Raw genomic sequence first — 24,399 nt, 5'->3', positions numbered from 1 at the left:
CCGAAATGGAAATATATAATACTACATTGTTTCGTCTTGTTATAAAGATTGTATAGCTCAAAGTTTCTTTCATTTAGAGTCTCAACAAGTGGAAGAAAGACATTATATAAGAAAACTTACACTATACTAAAAATCAGGGGGGTCAGCAATGTGCGCTTCGATCCACGGGTTGATTTAATGTTCTTTTTAGTAGGTGCTGACCTATACTATCAGCATTTAAGGCATGTCTTACATAAGTTACAGATGTCCAACTTTCGTTTTTATTCGATTTGTTGTAATTTTCAATATGTTATATATTGATTGAGATACACCAAGAATATTCTATTTATGTTCGGCTGTTACATGCTATAATCAATGACACGTCCAAGTAAGACTAGTATTTAAAAAAAGTCACTACTGATTGATTTGAAATGTTGTTTCAAATATCGATGACGTTCTTAGGATCTTTTAAAACATTTACCTAGGAACGGCCTAAATACGTGACAATTATTGTTTTCACCGCGTACTATATTCTTACAAAGAATATATTTTTAATATGAGAGGATATGTTAAATGTGTGTGTCTGTGTGTATGTGTGATTTGGATTTTTAACGTAGCTTTAACATTTTGTCACAGTCTACAGATGTCTAAAACTGGTGCACCATGCCGAGCACATGTCACCCAGTCACATTATCCTGACACCAGGGCAAACAATTATAAAACTGACATCTTAATGATGAGCGCTAAGCGAGGGAGCTGTTGGTACCATTTGCATAATTCTTTGTTATGACTCAGCTGGGAATCGAACCCACAACCGCCCGCATCAGAGGCGGACACTCTAACCACTATACCACCGGATCGGTATTATGTTAATAAGGCAGTGCATTAGTAAAAATTGGCACACATAACGGAATAAACTATTAAAGTAATATTTAATTGGACACAGCATATGAATTGTTTAACATTGAGAAAACTGCCAAGGAAAAAGGTAAGAAAGAGTTATACATAATGAACAGAAGGATTGGTATATTTATTTCAGTTCATTCGCCGTGGAATCACCCGACAGTAGCACGCGTAGGTACACTTCGTATCACGGAATTTTCCTCCGTACAACAGACAAATTGAAAGTCTTCACCTCTAATGCGGCACTTCCCCATGCGCAACAGAAACTTTATTAAAATACCTCTACGTGCAAATGATAATATTATATTGTGCAGTTAAAATTTTATATTAAGCCGTTACCCCGTTGGTGGTACCGCACTGTAGTAAATGTCGGATTGAAAATCGTCAATAATTTCAACTTTATGTTCAGCTATCATATGTGCACCACGATCTGCGAAAAAATTGTCAATCACCCCTAAACAACAGCTACCGCGTATGTAGCAATGTACAGGGTTAACTACATAACCGGGAAGATATGATGAACAATATCCACATATATCTGATTACAGGGAGTTTCCATCAAAGACATCATCGTCAGTTTTCCTTTTGAAACTATTTTCTGACAGACGACACGCAAATTACAATTCGTGTTATGTCATGATTCCCCGCACGCCAAGATAAAACCGATCAATCTTCTTTCTTACATTCTTATGAGTGAAATGAAACATCTCTTTAAAATGGTTACTTATCGACATCTGAAATACAGTTACAATTTATTGGTAGAGCTATGATTTAGTCCAGGAGCATAAACTGATGTAGCGTTTCACAATACCGTCATTAAAGGTTTTCTTTTGCAAGAAAATAATGTCTGTTTAATTTAAGCAGTTAAAATGTGAATACTGCTATCGTATCTAAAAACGATATTTGTTCAAAATAGTTCTGCACATTATGTTGAAACTTTGTAATAGTTAGGTCAAATATGTGAAAACTTCGCTAAAGTGGTTAAAAATGGATTCGTTGAACAATGTTCTTTTTTTCTTAGGTGGGTCATTTTCGGAATGTTTATGGTGAGAAATTGAGTTAATTAACCTCTAATTTATTTCAATTCGCAATATATATACTTATTTAGATGTAAACTTATATATATATATCTGTGTGTGTGTGTGTGTGTGTGTGTGTGTGAAACACTGTTGCACCTGTAACTGTGTGGCTCGCGAGTTCAAGGAAACGTTGGTCTGCAGCAAAGCTTTAGCACACGGTGAGATAGTAACATATTCCATAAGTACGCTACAAGTATTTAAGCAATCAGGAAATAGTTTTGATTATTTGACAGAAGAGTAAAATCTATACACGAGATAAAGGAAGCAGTCAGGAAGAATTATGAAGACACATACACTAATATAGAGACGGTAAAAGATGATTCTTAGAATCGGGAATTTTTGCACACAAAGTAAGAATCTAGAAATGTTGCAATAAAAGGGAGTCATAGCTAACAAAGAAAAGACAAAGAATGCCCATTGATGAAAGTGGATTTAAATTACACTCACATAATTTTTCTTTAGGCTGCGTATATTTTGTCTTACGCAAACTGAGTGAATATTACCATCGACGTTCTGCCTGAGTATCTCTAATATGTACATAACAAAGTGCAGCTCTAAATTGTTAGTTGAAATCACCATTGATCCATACAAATACATTTACTGAATTAGATAACGTTTGCAGATCTTTTAACCCTACAGCTAAAACAAATGAAGGTTCAAATATATGATATCACCTGTAACAATATAACCGGGTGGTGGTTAGAATATAACGAAGAGCACGTATGATGGTAACAAAAATACAATGTCTATTTATGAATGATTCAATGGGAAAGATTAGATTACATTCGTACGCATACAAGATCCAAATATTGGACAATTAATATAATATGCACCAACCCGATAATGTTATGCAATGTACATGAAATGTAAATTGGTAAGTAAGAAAATAACTTGAATTAGTAAAGAGAATGACTTACAATTAACGGTGACCTCGACAATGTTCACAAAAATAATAATAAATTATATGGTTCAACGAAATATGATATGGTTTACTCAAATAGTGAAATGTATGAGTTTTTCATTCCGATAATGATATATTGGGAAGTTGAGGAGTTACTACTAATGATCCGCCCCTCCTGGTCTGCCTAAAGATGAGTACAATATTTTGCTCTGAAAACCGGTTGGTCCAGAAGCCTGATTATTCACCAATAAACAACTTTAATATTCTTCCGTCCAACGTCTTGTCTGGCACCAGCACATTGGATATACCAGAACCCAAATTACCCCACTGCTAAAAGACATATATACTCCTGTGCATGTATGGAAATACAACAGAACACTCCGTCATTATCCAAGCACAGCACGTGGGTACTAAGCAACCGTCAATCATTCCATGAGTCCGTCAACCATCAGTCAGTCACTGGTCAATCATTCCACCTGTCAATCAACCAGACAATCGGCTGATAATATATCAACATCCGTGTAATACAAATGGCATGATCATATATAATAACATGTAATGACGTTATCGACTATAAACTTGAGTTAATTGTTTCATAATCGTTAAATTATCGGTACAACTATACAAAGCAATAAGTAGGTTCAGATATGAATCTGTGTCAGATAAGACTCTTATTGTACTTAAAGTTCCTCAATAAAAGGTTTCATTTATCGCAATTTAATTTTGAATATTACAAATATATGAATATTCATGATCCATTTCATCAAATAGTTTGAAAATTATCACGTTTTCCAAAGTAGTGGCCAACTTGGATGCTTTGAAAGATATTTGGTCCCAAGACTACTATTTTGACACAACTGTTCGGATTAAAAGTTGTAAAAAGTGTAATATTAGATAGTGTATAGTTTTTGTAAACGTGTAACGTAAGACTGCGTTCCATCGTTACATTTTCAGAAGAGTACATACTTTTTGTTTAAAGTTTACTCAATTTTGCAAGTAAACTAATTTATTCTCACGTATTGTGCCAGTGTGATTTATGTTTACTCTTTGAGAAAAAATTAAATCTTACCCCGGTGCTGGTATAATAGTCAAAGTTCCGCTGTCCTAATATATCACAGTAAAGATGGTAAGTTGCAGGCCTTGGTATCAATTTAACGGAATCGTATAAATCGTTTTATTTATTAAAACATATACATGGGTTTCGTTTTTGTGTGTGCAACGATTCCCGAGGGTGACGTGTGTATATTATGCAAAGATTTCGAAATAGTGAGTTCGGTTCATCCTAATCCGCACGCGCGAAAGGCTTTCGAGGGGAAGAAACGAATATTTCTAGCACACCGATGATAAATTGCGCCATCGTCTGTGTATATATACCTCACCGTAGGCCAAACTCGTTACATTACTGAACGTCTTGTCAGTGAACGGTCTACTTTAAGGACCTGCACATCTTCAGCTGCAGAGGCATGTGAGTTATTAATTCATTGTGTGTAATTTATAACTATTTACTACCAAGTTTATTTTTTGTATATCTTCGGCTTACATAGTATAATGCAAATATTTTATATTCTTGTTTGTGACTTTGTTAGAGATTTATATTAACAATATAACAAGTTGCATTTTATAGAAACGTTTACTTCCGTATGGTTCTTGTCGGGCACGGTAGGGTTCACTTATTGTGTATTGTTTTGTTATTATTGCGCTGATAATATAATCTATGTAGCTTACCGTACATAACGCCATTACGTGTTATTGTATATGCCCGTGTCATGCATAGTACACGGTGTTAGATGTACTTGCAGCTGACCAGAGTGATCGGAGTCGCAACTGTATAGCTGACCAGAGTGATCAGAGTTATCGGAGTGATCGAAGTTGACGTGGTACCAGCGGCAGAGCTAACCATAGATGTTGACCATAGCAGCTGTGTAGCATAACCATATCAGCCGTACAGCTGACTAAACAAGTGTTGCCTGTAAAGTAGCAGGTGACTGGGCGTTGCTGACAGAGATTGGTGGGCGTTGGTTGCTAGATTGATCAACCTGGAATACTGACTGCTTGATTGACCAGTGTGACTAATCGCCAAGTAGGCTGGTGACGGAGTGTGTAACTCTATACATGTAACATTTTAGCAGTGTGATAATCTTTGTGGCTTGTAATACCCAATGTATTTTTGGGACTGTACAGTTATTTCGTAAATCTGTCCCTTTGTTTTCGTCATTTTCACTATATGAGTGAATATGTTTAATATGAGCAAAATACAACGGTTTTACTGTTTGAGTAAAACACATCATTCTTTCGGTGTGAAATTACTGTGAATGATGCACCCCTTTCCCTTCTACTAAGGCCATTTATTTGGTTTTTCATTATTTAGTTCGTGCGGATTATATTATTTGATCAAATATTGTATTATTATACGCATGCATTAATTATAAATATTTTCTCATTCAAGTCATTTGTCAATAAACATTTTATTTGTATTGATATAAAAAGTGTTCATTCGTAAATCTGAAATCCCACCCGGTTATTTTGTTACCATCAACACTTCCTGGTTGTATCAACCTGCTCTCAAACATTATCATATTGCTTCGTACATAGTGTCAAGTATAGTGTAAACTAAATTTAATCAGTAATTTCGAATTATAACTTATTGAACAATTAAAGATAATTAGCAAATTCATCTACTCGAAGGAAAAATTCATTTAAATATAAGGGGTCGGGCATACTAATTTCCTTTGAGCCGAGATCTTAATTAGTATCTCTTATCGCAAGATAAATATTTTATTAAAGCATAATTGACACGATATGGTGTTAATTTGTTACAACTCAGTTGAATATATTTTTAAGCAACATACATACATAATCGTTCTTCACATGAGTGCCAGGCCAGGCCCTTCTCTCAGAAGAAAATCAAACGTTTTGGTACCTAATATCATTGCGGTATATCGCTATATCTTCAGGACTACCTCGGTATAACGCTGTACTAAACTGTTATTGGAGCCCAGATTTACCGAAAACGATATTCCTCTCAGCTGTACACATTCGATCGCACACAAATGGTATATACTAAACAACCGATTTCTGTACGATAACATATTAATATGAGAAAGGTTAGTTTAAAGTTTTGTACATTTAATTTTTCTGAAATGAGTTTGGTTTAGAATTCTTCATTAAAATTTACTATAATTCTGTTTCGTCGTTTGTACCACAACGTATCCTTAAATTCAGTGTGCGTTTTATGGAATGTCAGTAGAACTGTTTCCATTCAGTAACAAAATCTACATTTAATAACGCTTATCGACATTGTTTCTTTGATTGGTTCATGTGTGGTGTGGGTGGGCAGGGTACCTTACTCATAGTGTATACGTACTAAAACACCTGCATGTGTTGCTGTGCAGCAAAACATCAAATATGCCAATACGGTGCGCATCAACGTATATGAACAATGAACAAAATTCATCTCAGAACATACCATGTCAGTAGTTCCGCATACACGTTTATTTGTTTGATTTGTTTGTTTTGTTGGGTTTCTTTTTTTTATATCAAACAACATACAAGTCACCATGCAGTAATACTTAATGATGAGTTGTAAAATTGCAAAATAGCTTAAAATACTTCCTTTCCCCGTTGATATGAGTCTAGAAATTGCGATGCTAGTTTGATTATTATTTATAGAACGTCTATGCACATACTGTTACAGGCTGTTGGGTGTTATCGTTAGAAGGTTGTTCAGAAGGAAACAACATGTAATTGCTTGAGGTTGATTTTATTAACTTCCGAAACAAGCACTTCAAGCATATATTTTGATAAAATTCCAGCCAATACCATATAGATATCATTAGTATAACAGTGGACTAAACCGCATTTAAAATGACAATAAAGTATATTTTTTAATTGCGTACCTTTCCTTTGTATAGGAAGGACATTGAAATGTTTCGCCTGCCAAGACATGACACATTTAAAGTACTGTAACTTGGTAGAACAATGTCAAGAACATATGGTAAATATACGTACGTACACACACGTTATACAAACAAAAACATAATTTCACTCGAAGGAACCAGACTTGTATTGCTAGCTATAATGTCTGCAACTGTGTAAATGATGAAACTCAAACAATTTTATTTTATCAACCTTTGAAACAAACTAATAATTATTAAGTTAGGCAACGGTGTCCACAGTGGAAAATAGTGTATACAGTTTACATTTCTGTTGACAGTGCTTTAAGCTTCAACATAGACTATGTAAATATAATTACAATCATATAATTTAATACTGCGTCCATGCATTATACCGTTCCTACCAGAAGTTACCTGAAACACCGCACCTGCTTTATTGACATTTATTTCTCGCTTGATTCTTTAGAACAATTGTACTAACATTAGTCAGGAAATGTATGTGACGTGTAATTGTCCGTCCTTTGCTCATAAAGATTTATCAAGAAACTGGACCGATTCAGGTATGTTGTAGTTGCTTGAATAAAGGTATATTTTTTAAATTTCTTGTACTCTTTCATGTGGTGTTCTGTGGTTTAATCAAACGAAAATAAACGTGTAATTTCTGATTTGCAGTTATATCTACGCTAACAGACTAAGTGGTTTGAGACCTACAAATAAATTTTACTCGAACGTTATTATTATTTATTTAGTTGTTTGTTTACGATCTTAATCTATGCTTGAGACAAGATGATTTTAAATGTTATAAATAGTATAAATACAGCAGTAGAAGCCAGTGTAGATCTCTTAAGCATCTTTTATAATATTAATAAGTGCATCATATGATGAAGGGGTGTTTTATTAGCTATACAATTCTTGATTTTCCAGGGATGCTATTTGGAACAGTTTTACGTCGGAGAACACATACGCTACAATTCTGGGTGCATCAGTCAGGACAATCGCGTAAGTACACTGACACATGCTTCGTCTAAGAGATTTAAAGAAGCGAATTGATATTTAGGAAGTTTAACAAATACAACTGCAGTGGTTAGTATCGCTGTATGTTAATGATATTGTATTGTATAGAAATGCTCAACCACGAAACATGATATTATTATACCAGATGTTCGATAACGTTTTCGAACGATACAAACATGATGAAGCTGTACATGTCCATAATGTGGTGAAAATTATTAGATTAGTTTTGTTCAGTATACTTGCCGATATAAATGCCAAATAAAAGAATGCTTTTCTCCGTTCTTGTTTGATACAATAGGGACATATCAACACTAATGCCAACAGATAAAAAGTAAATTTCCAGGTTGTATTTGTCATTATATTATTTATAATTTGTCCTGTAGGGCGTGGTTTTATGTTTGTTCATGGTGCTCGTTTTAGCATCGTTTTAAATACCTTGCCGGGGCATGTGAGTTTTAATAGTCCATGCATGCCCGTAACTGTTGCACTAAACAATACATTTTAGGAGGGGATAACTGCTTAATGCTTGGGGCCATTCATTTTCACATTCTTTTAAATCTGACCTTTTGTTATCACTATATAGCCGCAAAAGCTCAAGTGCGGTACAACACTAATATGTACATACATGAAATAGTTTGAAGGAACTGAGTCCATACTGCAAAATACGATTCCTTGCTTGTGTGCCCCAGTGATTTAGTCTTGGACAACTGTTATTTGTAAATTCTTTGAGTGGTATTGAGGCTGATATTAGGTTCAGTAAAAGAATATTTGCTGATGATATATCGTTGTCAAATATTCCCGAGAACCCAATTCTGGTTGCTGGTTATTTTGAATGAATACCTACGCAAAATCAATGTAATATCTTATCAATCCTTAGTTGATATTAATCAAAACAAAAATGAATAAATGATCGCATCTAAAAAATAGCAAACGATACAACATCATAACATTTAATAAACAAGTTATTAAGAATGTCGTTTCTCACAAACATTTTAGCTTAATTATACACGAATCCTTATTTCAGCCTATACATATACAACAAATAACTGAAATAACAAAGATAAGATTATACATCCTACGATATTTATAAATGATCGAACATTGGTAGAATATTTTTATTTCGCCATTATAAGAACTCGCTTTCTATTATTGCGATATATAATGTGACGTGGCATGGCTGGCTATGAGTAACGCTGTCTTTGATCCCGCCAGTTATCCAGCAAGTAAGAAACGTATAACAATGGAAGAAATCTCCAAGTTCCCTTTAACAGGCAAAATCCCTAGTAATGGTCATTATAGCTGAAAAATGTTGCAACATGGAGTATCCTCTGTATACAAATTCGAAAATAAAACGTTTGCTTTGCTCTTTTAGAAAACATCTAAATACGAAACATGAAAATGTCGCAATATATTACGGTCAAGGAGAAAGAATAACACAAATTTTGCAATCTTCTATTTGACTGTGGTTTATTAAGAAGACTATCTTTGCAAAAGTAATTTGACACCTAGCAATAGCTTTCCATGTGGCAAAACCAGCAAACGCAAAATATTTTCTCTTAGATTGTACTAAATGTGCTGCTCTCTGAAACCGATCATTATTATGCCAACTTCTCTTTTTATTTTTTCCTTTCAAATTTTTTTATTTACAAGTATATAGTGTTTGCCGATGGAAATTATAACAATATAGGATGTATACTTTTCTTTTAATATACGATCATGTTTTAATGTTTACAATAACATGGCTCTTTTTTATTACGTCTGCAGCAATATAAAAATATTATTGTTAATAAGCATTTGGCATAAAAAAAAAACAGAGTATGCTCCATACCCAATCGTGTATATCTTGTCTAATTCTAAGTAACTACGTCGATGCCTTCTGTAAATAAATACTTTTGTACCAAGTACGACCGCTTTCTTTCTGTGAACGATATATATATATATATATATATATATATATATATATATATATATATATATATATATATATTATTATTATTATTATTATTATTATTATTAGGTAAATTTACTGTAACCACACTTTTTGAACAGCCTACATATGGGAATGTAATGTTCCGTCTCCACCTCACACTCATTATAAAGCGAAAATGTGTATATTCCATGATTTAAAACTACTTCGCTTCAACATCTCCTTTTCTGTGCTTTTACGATTGGTTAATCCTGTTGCATCTTACAGTTATGCACACTGCCTTTGTTGCCCAAATTGTTTATGTCACTTGTAAAATAAGTGACTATAATAAACTTAAAACATTAACTCTTCCTTATAAGCATGTTGCATACATACTGATGTTGTTTACGGTAATGTTATTAAGCCTATTTGAACGTTACTGCGTCTGCTTTCATTTGCACATATGTCTGCATAGGTCTGTGATATGGCGGAAACTGTAACCAGCCAATGCACACGATGCTGCAATACCTCTTACTGTAACAGTCACGGATGTGGAGACAATGGCAAGTATAAATAGGTTCTCACATAACCTTCACCAGTTCTAGTTTAATACGGCACATGTTATTAAATGGACACATGTTTGACATAAATGGTGTTTTAATTCATGTTCCGTAATACTCATACATCAAATAAACAGTGTTGATTTAAAACCGCAATACATATTTATGTATAGAGAATGAACGAAACTGATAATTTAATTAAACGGATTTTCGACACATAACATATTGGTATCTTTAAAAACAATTGTTTAAATAATTTCTTTATATCACATTTGCATTTTTATAAATATTGCGGCAATTTCCGTAACTGTGGGAAACATGAAGAGGTAATGGCTTATTCCAACAATGTTATGAGATTAGTATTTAAATTTATGTCCTCCGTGTATCCCCTCCCCAAGATTCCTTCGAAAAACACGACGTAGTCAGGAAATGCTAAGCAACATCTCCTTTTGTGATTTATATTTGTTTGTCTTGTTCACTACCATGTATAGATTGTTCAGAGATCACACTTATTATAACGTTTACGTATCATAAGCTCCTGCTCGAAATTATTCTACTGCACGAGGGATGATACTATTGATACAAGTCGTTATATACATAACTGATCGAATATATGTTATCAGTGACTACAGATATATCGGGGTCAATGGCTTTATGTAATGAACATTACTTACGTAGTGGCATTACATTGTTGATGTTTTATGCCTATTTCCTTTCCAAAGTGTGGTTGAATAACCTCACACGTACGTTTTGTTTGCTTGTTTGTGTGAGAATAATTTCGTCTTATATTAACAACGATTACCACAAATGTAATAGTAATACAAGAAAAGCTGAGTACTTGTCGTTGGAGCTATTGTACGAAAAATTAATTTTGGAAAAGAATGAAAGGAGATCAAAGGCGCTGATACATATCACCCAATCCACCTGTATCTGATTAGCTAACACCTTAGAACATTGTTCAATTATCAGTATGCGATTTGACCTTTGAAACAAAATACAGACATTCATACAACGAGCAAGAGTTACAATTATGTTAACTTATATGGCGTGCCTCCTTAAGAGGATATCTACTGATGTTCACCTATTTATTTGACAGCAGAAATATCAGCACCAAACGTTCCTGACCAGTGTGTATGTGATATAAATATCCACCAAGCCTTCATTTCCGTCAAAGAGGCATGAGCTAGTTTATCATCATCATACTAATTTCGGACAAACGTGTCTTCCTTCTGATTGTAACACAATTACCATGTATGAATCATCTGATCTTGGGATACAAATTCTCAGATATTTTTAGCTTTGTCCTTTAGAAGGGGTTTCTTAGACACCCTCTCTTCCTCTATTATGTATCAACAAAGACATTTATTTAGTAGTTTTGGTCATAATTACTGTATATGTAGTTCTTCGGCCTGGTGGTGAAAACAAATGCTTGTCTGTTATAAGGAAACAATACGTATCGGATTTATTTACTAATAGACTTTCGCACATTTCCAAGTTTGATAATTTCTTTTGCCCGATTTCATAAAGAAGAATAATGCCAACCTGCTTCATATAACTGTATATGATGGGAATATTGTTACTAAGCTTCCAGTTAAGCTCTACCCTGATCGAAAATGGTAAGGTAAAACAAATTTTACCTCAGCTCCACCACCCTACCTCTTTTAGATAGCGTTCTAATGTGCAAGTAGTTAAATCAACGAATTGTGGTGCCATTGAATAAAGAAATTAACCAGCCACCTCTGCACAAATTAAACCAACTCCGGTATTATGGCTTAAGTTGTCAACCAAAGATTTGAGAATATTGAAGCTAAAGTACTCCGAGAACAGGGGCATGCATATAATAGCTCACGAGCTATACTTTCAATTAACAATCTCTAAATTACTATGAACAAGAAAGTTGCCTCATGATTTGGAAACTACATACATTATACAAGATTGATTGATAGTCGGATATTAGTGAGTTATAAATGTATTTGTATCTACTCAATTGGCACCATGATAGCTAGGAAACAGGCTTGCAATTAATTCTTCTACAAAACATGGGCATATATATTTAAGTCGACATTGAGCATTTTTCACCTACAGTCAGGCTTGTATAGTAATGGGAAAATGCAAACGTGGTATTTGTAGATAGGTGACCTCTGAAGGCATTATTAGTAGTTGTATTATCATTATTATTTCACATATCCCTGGCTGCTTGTCATTTAGTGTAGTTTAAAATCAATTTGATATTTAACTACAATCCCGTCAAGTGGAGAAAACTACAACTGTGCACATGAATTAATGTATACATCTCTCTCTCTCTCTCTCTCGCTATCTTTCTTTATAACTCTTACACATCACAATTACTTTCACTCGTTATTGGTAGATTAATACAATCACTAATTATCATATACACGATCAACGTAATTTCAGGTCTTGGTTGAGAAAAGGAAAGTAAAGCTTCCGGGTTTTTTTGGTTTTTTTTTTGTGCCAGTATCGCTATCTCGTAAACCGTGAGTGATATCAATAGTGTAGTGTACCTCTACTCGGACATTACGTCTTTTTTTCATCAATCTAAAAATACCACCTTAGAGATTCATCTTATTATCAAAAAGAGAAGGAAAATCAATTTGAAATAGTTTTCATAAAGGAGATGAACATAAACATGCCAACATATATAACTCTTTGGTATTCAAGGAATTACTCTAAGTTCAATCGAAATATGAAAGGTTCAAACATAGATTTACATAATATGCCTTTATATATATATATATATATATATATATATATATATATATATATATATATATATATATATATATATATATATATATATATATATATATATATAATTAGCGAGCATTACTAATTAAACAAAATATGTCTAATTTGTATACTTGGTGCGGTCGCTGGAGATATTTGCACTGAGCGTAGAAGGTATGTTACCACCATTTGAAGAATCACACGGCCAGTGGACTCTGCCTGCATGACATTTAAATAGGAAATTTATATTGGTAAAATAGAGTAGCGCTTGTAACCCATTGAATCATGTGATAGATAGAACAGGTTTGATTGTGTTAGCATTTTAAACCTTTTAATGAATAAGTCAATGCAAAAACAAATTGTGTAAAAAGTAAAAGTTATGCAAAACGACGCTGGTCAGACAATTTATCCTTTTCCATTTAGAAACTATTTATAGCAATAAAGGATGTAAAGGCTTTTACAATTTACTTTTAAAAAAGAATGTTAAATGAACTAGTGAAGATAAATGGTATGAAATGTTAGGTTAAATATGCATATATGACTTGACATATACACTAAAGCTTTTAAAATGACAAGAAACTCAAAATTACAATGATTTAAATTTCGTGTTACTCAAAGAAATTTATCAACAAATTATTTTCTATATGAAATAAAATTGTCCACTACTGATAAATATACTTTTTGTGTAAAAATGTTCAGTGGGGGGATTTAATGTGATAATCACGATGTGTCCCATTGGATTCAGAATAAAGTGAATATAGAGAATGTGCCACGTGCAAAAACTGTTATATTGGGATTTACAAGTAATGATGGAAGATAAAAACAACTTTTATTTTTTGCTTTCTTTCTTCTAGTCAAATACTACATCACATCCACATATGTAAAATAAACAAGGATATGCCTTGGTTAGATGTTTTGAAGGTTTTTATTAAAGAACTGAAAATATATATTGCAATCAAATCTTAAAGGAAAGAAGCATTTATGCTTTTGTGAACAGAGAGAGAGCCGTTATTCCATGGTAACTGAGAATGATGTGTTTAAATGCATGTGTAACAGCATTATCATAGATGTTAAATACGTTAAAATTAAAATAAAAAACGTAAAAAACGCATTTTTTTTCTCAATAAAAAAACAAACAAACATCGTTCCAGTAGTTTTTAGGCAACTCAAAAATCAATATTTTACTACATACACGCTACATACCAGTTTTAAAGTTTCAGTGATACAAATATGAAAAAATGTCAAAGGTTTTAAACCGTAGTCCAAATAACATTGAATTTCTTTTACTCAATGTCATTATCACCATCTGACTGATCTGACCACGCCTTGCCTACACTACCAGATATCAGCACTATGTTGTAGCATGTTTACGTGAAGTATCGTAGGCTAGCATCATAGATTCATTATTGATCAATATTTGTTATCTACTAGAGTATGACAGAGGATTGCATGTATGGGCGATGATAAAAAATGGAAGTACCAAATACAAAAAACGCATTTTTTATTTAAAAATACGTATAAAAAACGCGTTTTTCGAGGTAAAATAAAAAACGACAAAAAAAAAGTTTTTATCATATATGAGCATTATGTAATACTGTACAATTTGGAAACTAGACTGTATATTTGTAACGTTCTAGAACGAGATTGTGAACTATATGAATGTGTACACATGTGCTCGCATATGTGTGCATTACATTTACCTACAATACAGTTATTGTCCCGAGACTACGTCAGATGTAAGGTGACCTTGGGATGGTTCACCGTCCCAATGGTCAAACTTTTAAGGGGACAATAAAATTAAAATAAAATAAAAAAGAAACAAAAAAATATGAAAGGTATTTGAATTTTTTTGTTACGATGACTCTTGCACTCTTGTACGGGACATTTGGCTTATTTACACCAACGTAAGACGTTCTTATCTCAGAAGATGAATACAGATTTCAAATCGTTTGTTAAGGAGTCGTAATGAAATGCATCTTGAACGCGTTCTTTATGTAAATACTACTTTATATTATATTAATCGTAATACTCTTGATGTATATAAATAATTTGTAAAATTAACAGTTATCACGTTGCAGATGCTCATTGTTTATTAAAATCCACCAGAAATAGTACGCTAAAATAAAATATGCATTTATGACAAAAAGACTATCAAAATAGGTTATTATTTACGCTTTTTGTATATGTAAACTCTGTCTTAATTATCCAATTAAGTGATTATACTGATTATAAGCTCTTTCCACAATGTATATGTATTTCATTTTGGCTTATGTCTATAATACATTGCCAATGTTTATCGTTAAAGAAATGTTGTTCGATATGTTATTTACTAGACTGAGAAAAAGGGGAACAATGTGCCGACTAATTTACATAATTCTACATTTCATGGCATGGTACAATCCCAGAACAAATAAGAATGCACATTATGAAATTGTATTTACGTGAGTAGCTTGTACTTTCTTTAAAAAACGTATGACGCTATATTTTCAACTATACTTCATGTAATGCTGCATTTGAGTCAATAATAATGATTGTATTTTATTATACGGAATCTGTGCATATTTGCAGGCTTCGAAGTTAGTGGAAAACGAGGGCCGCTGTGCTATGACTGTCAGCATTTAGGGGATCCTTCAGAATGTCTAAACATCCAAGAATGTGCTGAATTTGAGGTATTACGGTCTTCGTTTCAGAAGAATTAACATTAATGATTATAACACATTTGAGGTTCGGATCATTAGAGATCATTTACTGGTTACAACATCGGATAAGTGTACATATTACATTACAAATGCATGTACGCACATGAAATATAGATTTGCTGAAACGTTTCTTCCAAAAATAGACTAGATGGAGGAAAAGTGGGAAACTCGCAATTCCCCAACCCCCAACGATTCCTTGAAACACTATCCTGATTAAAAGGCAATCCTTGCAAATCAAATGCATGAAATCACCAGTCTTTTTATTAATTTTATTTCCTTTGGTTTTTAATGGCGATTTTTTAAAAAATAATATCAGTGAATGTTGCACCATCGTTAGCAATGCAAACTGTGATTTTCACCTGACTGTGCTTTTTGTAATGAACCTAATGAATTAAATGACGAATGATGGGAGAAAATATATAGCATTTGCAGGGGATAATCTATAAAGTCAATGATATTTAAATTAGGTTCAATATTTCGATATTTACAAAAGTAATCGTTTGTATTTTATTTAACAATAGATATGCCATATTACTGAATTCCGCTGGGGAACACACGATAGATTGTACTCAATGGGATGCCAGCCAAGACACGTAAATAAAAGCCATTTACTTATTCTTTTAAACTACTGTATATTAACAATCATACGCTAGAATACGTGTAAGTCAAAGTATTCAGCAATATCAATGATATTATGATCAATTCAGTTAAGCAATACCTACTTGTAGGTTTGCTTTTTCAATAAATTTGTAAGCCATTGTATTTTTATTTGTTTTTTATGTATCGTATAGCTAGCGCAAAAACTAAATGTTGTAATGTGTGTCATATGTACAGCGTTCCATTTGCGAAAGGGACAAAATTGCACTTGTCTTCTGGTTAGACATTTTTCGTTGTTAAATTATTTAGTAGACTGCTTAGGTGGGGAATTCAGATTTCATAAAAATTGAAGTCAAAGAAGGAAAATATACATAAATATATCAATTTATAAGATTATGACTTTAAATATGCTCCATATTCATATAAATAAACAATAATCAATAGTTTTCTAAATCACTTCGTCCGCACGTGCCAAAAAAGGCACATGTTGCTATGTTTAACATTTCCATGCTGCCAAATGAAAGTGTTGTTCTTCATCCATAGTTTTCTGGTTTATGTTTGATCATTTCTACGTAATTGCACTCATTATATTTCAGGCAGTCGTTTGGTTCGCTTCTAACAGCCCGTTTAAACACATTTATTGGCTATACCATGAATAGGATATATAGGTCTTAAGCTGTACGTGTTTTTATGTTGTTGTACGAGATCATGGTTATTATGTTACTAATAGATTCTAGAATTACATTTTGGGCAATTATTTAGGTTTCGTATATGTACCAAGAGAGTAAAATAGAAGCACTTTGGGGCATTGTCTTCCATAGTAAAGGCTGACATGTTACTTGTGTGAATCATACTTTATAGAGCACGTTACAAATATACTATCAGCATATTTGAAATCTCATCAAATTCTTGTCGCAATAAGAAAAAATATCTGTCTACTGGACAAATGATATTCTTGATTATGTCTATAGTGAATGATATTTATGATTGTATGAAACAACTTATCACTTAGTCGCATTGAATGTTAAAACACTAAAACTATTTAATGTCTATGTAAAGGATAACATCCATTCGTGCATACCAAGATTTATTCTCTATGTTTTTCTCTGTCTCCGCTCTGTGTGTGTATATATATATATACACTCACACATACGTGTACTTCAAATGTCTGCGTAAACATGAATCTGATTTTATAATTATTTGTCCAGTTCGTACTACTTTCGTGTTACCGCCTCAAATTTAAACGAATCATCTCTAACATTTTGAAAGCCGATGAGCGGTATTTAATGTCACTTATTACAAACGAGATATCATCCAAACACCTAATTTTACCATAAAGTCCTCTAATTGTTGTACATTTTAATCTCTGTTTTAAGTAACTGGCTAATTATAAGGTTTGAAAGCTATCTTCCAGTGATGAAATTTATAATCACAATATCAAAGACATGAATGAGATGTAAATACAATTTCTACATTATGATGTATGTGTGTGTGTGTGTGTGTGTGTGTGTGTTTACCGGGATTTATAAATTTGCATATAAGTAGGTTGCCCACACAGAGCATTTTTCAAAATATTCACACCTAATATCACCACTAATGTTTAAAATTTTGCTCATATAAAATAGAGGAATTTTTTTAAGATATTTATATTTGTTGCACCTTAGGACCACACACTGGTAAATTAGGTCAACAACATCTATATATGCATTTATGACAAGGATATATATATGAGAGAGAGAGAGAGAGAAAGAGCAAGATTGATTTGGATCTTTAACGTAGCTTTAAATAAATTTCAATCATATCGCTAAAAGGTTAGAGAAAATTAATTCGTACTCAACGGAGATTCGTACCCTAGTCCTCGGGTAAAACCTGTATGATAGTAACATTTGTATTAAAATAGTTATTCTGCCTGCTATTACCAATCATTTTTCTATAGAATCCAGCGATAGCGCTTTCCGTTGTCTGGTGTATATTTAAAATTCTCTATAATAAATTCTACATACCATGATTTTTTTCATAGTAATCTGGAATGACTATGTAAATCAATGAAAATTAATTACTAGGTCGTCATGCGAGTGTGTCGGCTACACATGAGTGCATATAACACCGAATGAGAAACATCATTGCATGGCGTGCTGAGTACCTGTGTTAGAATCTCCGTAGAGCACGAATGAAACGTTACTTAACCTTTATGATAGTGTTATTTGTATTAACCTTTTGTATATGAAAGAAAAAATTAAAAATGGGATGCTTAAAAGGAAAGTGAGAAATAAAGAACAATAACATAAACCAATGACAGATTTATACAATTAGTATCAGTTTGAAACTGCTTGATTTGTTTTTCAGAGACAGATGTTAATAATAATAATCTTAAATTGAAAATATTAAACAAATTTGTATTTCTGGCAAACAGGTTCATTATGTTCGTTTATGCAAAATTCGTCAAACTTTATTTGCATTGCCTATACTCTATACCACATTCATCTCTTTAACTGTTTCATGAATAATGAAAGCTAAAATATTGTTGTGATGATTCAGTTGCTAGAACAAATAAAAACATACGAACACAGTTTATTTTTCCTACTTAAGAATTATCATCAAGTCATCAATCGTATTAGTACTTGCCATCTAACCACCTCGTGAAACAACACTTAAATTCACACACACACACACACACACACACATATATGTGTGTGTGTGTGTGTGTGTGTCAGCTGTACTAATGATATGCCACGAGATTTATCACTTTTTCATTAAAAGGAAACCAGGCGGCTTGCCGTATTTCCGTGTAATGAAAAATGTAAACAGCGAGTGGTGGTATATCATAGGGTAATAATATACATATATTTTATTTACATCACATACAAATACACATATTTCCCTTGTGAACGGAGTTAAGACTAACTACAGGCAACTTTTTACCGAGTGAATTAATTCACATCCCTGCCTAGTGTGTCCGCTACAAAATGAAGTTAAATGACTTTTTTGGGTATTCACAATCACTTAGCATATTAATAGTTTGATTGTGTTCGTTTTTGAGTTTCTATTTTTATTCAAATTGATTAAATCAATATAAGACACACTAATCCTTTATACATGAAATATGGTTTTAATAAAGTAGAACAGTACAAACACATAGTTACACTTGAACACAGAACACTCAGTCATTCAGATGCATGCGCATGGAAGTTAGTGTTGAACAGAAACAAAATGGAACGACGAACCAACAAGAGATAATTAAACTATTTCAATATGCTTACAGTTGACCAAAGTCATTGTCATAATTTATTTAAGATTACTACAGATCATAACAGTCTCTGTCTCCCTGTCTCTCTCTCTCTCTCTCTCTCTTTCTTCGTTTGGTCGGTTTGACTTAACATTACCATCATTCTGCATAGATTGGGAGGCATCTTGTTACGAAAATCATCTATGCTCGTCTTTTCATGGATAATCGTCAGTATCTTGCTACGATGGTCAAAGGAGAGAGAGACAGAGACTGAGAGAGATTGATGGCGGCCTATGGACATTTTCTTGCTTATTAATAATAGATCTTTAGAACCTTATAATAGGTTTAAGAAACAACAACAGCAACAACAACAAAGCAATACATACTTACATTACATGTACCGCGTAAATAAGAGAGGCTACTGCAATTTTCCATCATTGATTATATGAGATTATATGACAAATGTAGATACATCCCAAGCGAAGTACATATATACCGTCACGACTTATCGTATTTCTTGTTGGTTATTTGGTGAACGTTCCGTTTCAAGGTTTTTATCCAGCCAAAATTATTGTTCTCTCACTCCAGATTTCTGCGTATTTTGTCCCTTATGCATGAGAAGGAAAGGAGAAACGGATGAAATAAAGGACTGATATGAACTTGTATAGAATTTTAAATTCATTTAGAAAACGGGGATTATTAGCACATGTTATCGTTATTTTCATGTCACTAAGGATAAATAAGTGGAAATTCATCACTGATATATATGAATTGAACCGACAGCATACAGTTCGAAGAGTGGTTATATATTCTTATTATTGCGCTTGGGGCGGACCACAATTTGATATACCAGTGTTACTGGTATATCAAATTGCTTCAAACCAACACTTTAAAAGCAATGTGATTTGTATGTATGTATGTATGTATGTATGTATGTATGTGTGTGTGTGTGTGTGTATGTGTGTGTATATGTATGTGTGTATGTATGTATGTGTGTATGGATGTATGTGTGTATGGATGTATGTGTGCATGTATGTATGTATGTGTGTATGTATGTATGTATGTATGTATGTATGTATGTATGTATGTATGTGTGTGTGTACGTGTATATATATATATGTGTGTGTGTGTGTGTGTGTATTTACCTATAAGCACCTTTCAAATAGTACCATATAATTGTTAGCAATGTATGAGCTGTTTTATTTGGGGTTTTATCATGATATTTCGACCTGCCTTTTTTGAGCAATGCTTTATTCTTTTTTCATTGTATATAATAATGTATTCATCATGAGGTAATGAAATGCTTAACCTGTAACACTGCTTGGATTATGCTATAGGTATCCTTGGAAGAGACGGATCCGTAGTAGTTGCGCATTATCCCGGGTCGGGGGCTCATGGCTCAAACAAAGTCAAAAACGATAAATTATTATCTAAACTGCCGGTAATTTAAGAAGCCGTTTCCAAATATGCTGTTGGATGCAGCTGTTGAAATGTTAAAACTTTCTGTATCATCAATTAATATGTAAGATTTACATTTCAATGCAAATAGCTTCAATGCCAAAGCTCTCCTCAGCCTGCCACCTTTCTCTGTTGGTCATCTGCTTACAATTGTATATTACATGACAGTGATCGTGTCTCCCTTGATAAACTTTCTACTGAGTGGATATTGGCCTTGTGAGAACAAATCTTGGCTGGGATTGTGCGAATTATGACTAAGCCTATATAGTATAGTTCATATCCTATTATAAAAAGTCAAACAAATATACAATTTATGTACTTCTCTCTCTAGCGGTGCATCTCTCACTCAGTTCCGGTTAACCCTGATCACATCATAGTAGGCAGGTCTGTTCCAATGTGCAGTGTGTGTTGTGCAGAGGACTTCTGTAATCTAAACTGCACCTCACAGTAGATTACTCCTACGTAAGGTCACAAACGTATGTATTACTCTCTTTCTTAGACACTTATTTGACATGCACACTGTTTCCACGCTGACACATGTAAAGTTGTAGAATTAAAATATGTATCCATATGCCATATCAGAAAGGAATAGGAATCATCGATTACAAACCAAAGAAAATTAGCGTTTCACCATCAAAATATGTAGCCGAATTTTAGCAGTCTAAAGGTGGCGGGATTTTTGGGGTCATATCATCATAAACCCTTGCAAGTTTTCGATCTTTATATAATGGTATGCTCAATGCAAAGTTAGAGTCTTAAGTTCAATAAGGAGTACAACAAATCTTCATAATAACTTTCACTTCCTGTTGTTTTACCCGTTTGAAGATGATTTCATATATGTGATTCTAAACAATATCGTGTATATATTTAATAAGCTCAGCTATTGTTCAAATCTTTAGATGCATCTATACAGCACATTTCGAGGTAATTTCGTGATTCGTTAATGGTTTTCTCATCCAAAGATATACTAAAAAAGACTTTCCCTCTTGTGTCACATATGCTTTGACTTTTTCATGTTTATCTTTCTATTTTGAAATCGAAATTGGGATGGAAGTAGTTCTTATTATTTTAAAGTTGCATGCATTTGCGCTTTAACGTATTCACTTTATTTATTTATTTTGTGCGCGATGTTGCAAATAGAAAGTTTGCAAATCTCGTTAATTTTACTCAATAATAGAAAAGTGAAATAAAAGCCTTTCTCTTTAATTAATTATGTTCATGTTTCATTATTTACCTTGATGTATTTTCCATTAAGGGGGCTATATTGTTCCCCGTCCATTGTTCTAATCCTTGATATATCTTCTCTGAAATTGAGGGAGACTGTTATGTTACCTGTCTTACTAAAGAGCTGAGACGTTAATTACATTTTCTAATAAGTTTTTAACGAAATATAAAAGTATACATTCATTCTCCTTTATTTTCATTTTCTTTCTTTTCTTAATTAGTATTTTGTTTCATCTATGTGTCTTACCGATCTGATAATTATTTGTATTTTCTTGCAAGTGTATTGTATACCTAATGATACATTCTTCCTAAAGTCATTGATTCATTATTTTTTGAACATTTTGCTATTTATTCTGACGTAAATATTAACTTGTATTAGAGACATATCGTATTATTCCGAGTCATGCACTTAGTGAATTTGTCACGAATTCCATATATGTCCTATATGAATCCTCTGCTACTTTATAAAACTAAAAATTTAGCTGAGTGTCCTACTCGTGCAAATCAATATTTTATTTTTATTTTGTAAATACTCTAGGTAGAAGGAGTGATAGTTTCAGATCTCTAATAGTAATGGACGACTACTTGTTGTTAGATGTTGTCCCCTTCGAGAGCTCTAGCCACAACACATACAAATATTTTAGTTATATTATTCATTTTTATTTTTCAGGTGCAGACTACTACATTGATGTGCGAAATAGGCACCTAGTACCTTTCCAACAAGTATTATTTTGTTTGTCTGAATTTTGATTTTCGTTGACGCGGATATTTGAGTACGTTTTCAAGCATTAGTGTTCATTAAAACTTTATGAAGATGTATATGTCTTTTTTTGCAATATGTCCCTAGAGTTACCAGTGAAGAAACTTTTGACTCGTGGCAATACACATATTTGGGAAATTATAGGTAGTATACACTAATCCACATCCCAGTTATTCATTGGTCATACCTTTTGCCCTAAGTATACCTTGCAATGCTAAAATCACAAGTAGTGAAGTGGGGCTGTTTAGCCTCAAGGGGAATTAGCATTAGAAACCACCCTGGGCCTGTTTAGCCTCTATATAAATTTAACATGGGCAAAAACCGCTGGGCCTGTTTAGCCTCAAGGGAATTTAACATGGGAAAAAAAATCTTTGTCCTGTTTAGCCTCAAGGGAATATAACATGGGAAAAAAAATCTTGGGCCTGTTTAGCGTCAAGGGGAAATGGAACAGGGTCGGGACCCTATTTTAATACGGTCCCGACCTGATGGGCCTATGGAAATGGAACATGGGAAAATTGAAACAGGGAGGGTCTCTATTTTTTTTTTTAAAAAAAAGGGGGGTGCTAGGCAATGAAAATCAAGATTTTTTCAAGACCAATGAGTGGCCCTGAAACGGGCCTTTGGGTTTCCTCTTCTTCTTCTGCTTCTATTTCCTCCACTTCTTCCACCAAGTTCTCACTTTTTCCATTATTCCTTTCTTCGTCCTCTTTTCAGTCTCTGTCATCCAGTCAGGATGACCCATCGCTCTAAATTTCTGTTGAATCTTTATCCAGTTGTTATTCAACCGTTCAAACTCTAATTTCTTCTTCTTATTCTCTTCTTCCTTTCTCTCTTTGCTCCATTTTTCTTTTATCTTCATCACTTCTACTTTCATTACCTCTCTAATTAGTTCTTCTGCTTTTATCAACTGGTTAAAACCCCACTTTACGTACCACCAGTCAGTCCAATAAAAGCTATTTTCTAGGAAGCTCCTGACTTCTATGACATGATCCGGGGCTTCCTTTAAACTACCTACTCTCACGTAAGGTGGGTCAATGAATCCTCTGATTCTTTCTACTTCTTCCTCAATCATTCCCCCATTAGATCTTTTGCTACTTCAAGACTCTTCACATTGTTCAGGCTACCTTCAAATCTTCCTTCCTTATTCAATCTTTCTACTACATAAGTCCCATCCATGATCCAAAAATAGCTATGTCTCAAATCGTTAAATAAACTTGTCACTGTTGCCATGTTCTTCCGTTATTCCGTAGAATGGTGTGAATGACGAACGTTGTGGGTTCTTATATAAAAAGCGCGGACGTGAAGGAAAACATCCCCCTAAGACCCAAAACTTATATTACCTAGATCATCACTTAAAACGCGCGGACGTGAAGGAAAACATCCCCTACTTTTCTCATCTCATATTATCTACTATCCACATACGCGAAGCAGCAATAAACAAACCCCAAATCTACC

General features: G+C 33.4%; 1 protein-coding gene across 1 annotated transcript in view; it reads left to right on the top strand.

Annotated features, from left to right (window-relative positions):
* The window catches only part of LOC149807853 (uncharacterized), a 64,035-nt gene extending 41,049 nt beyond the window's left edge, over positions 1–22,986 (top strand). Inside the window, exons 9-15 of the mRNA XM_089947197.1 lie at positions 6,774–6,856; positions 7,680–7,754; positions 10,151–10,238; positions 15,549–15,649; positions 16,201–16,272; positions 21,292–21,436; positions 22,855–22,986. Coding sequence (XP_089803323.1) covers positions 6,774–6,856; positions 7,680–7,754; positions 10,151–10,238; positions 15,549–15,649; positions 16,201–16,272; positions 21,292–21,411 — 539 coding nt within the window. The 3' untranslated portion in view covers positions 21,412–21,436; positions 22,855–22,986. The remainder of the gene's footprint in view (positions 1–6,773; positions 6,857–7,679; positions 7,755–10,150; positions 10,239–15,548; positions 15,650–16,200; positions 16,273–21,291; positions 21,437–22,854) is intronic.
* Positions 22,987–24,399: the final 1,413 nt, after the last annotated feature.

The sequence above is a fragment of the Sinohyriopsis cumingii genome, chromosome 1 (genome assembly GCF_028554795.1).
Source record: "Sinohyriopsis cumingii isolate HCF-2022 chromosome 1, ASM2855479v2, whole genome shotgun sequence".
NCBI classification, from domain to species: Eukaryota; Metazoa; Mollusca; class Bivalvia; order Unionida; family Unionidae; genus Sinohyriopsis; species Sinohyriopsis cumingii.
Note: the sequence above shows the minus strand (reverse complement) of the source record. Positions and strands in the feature narration are given on the sequence as shown.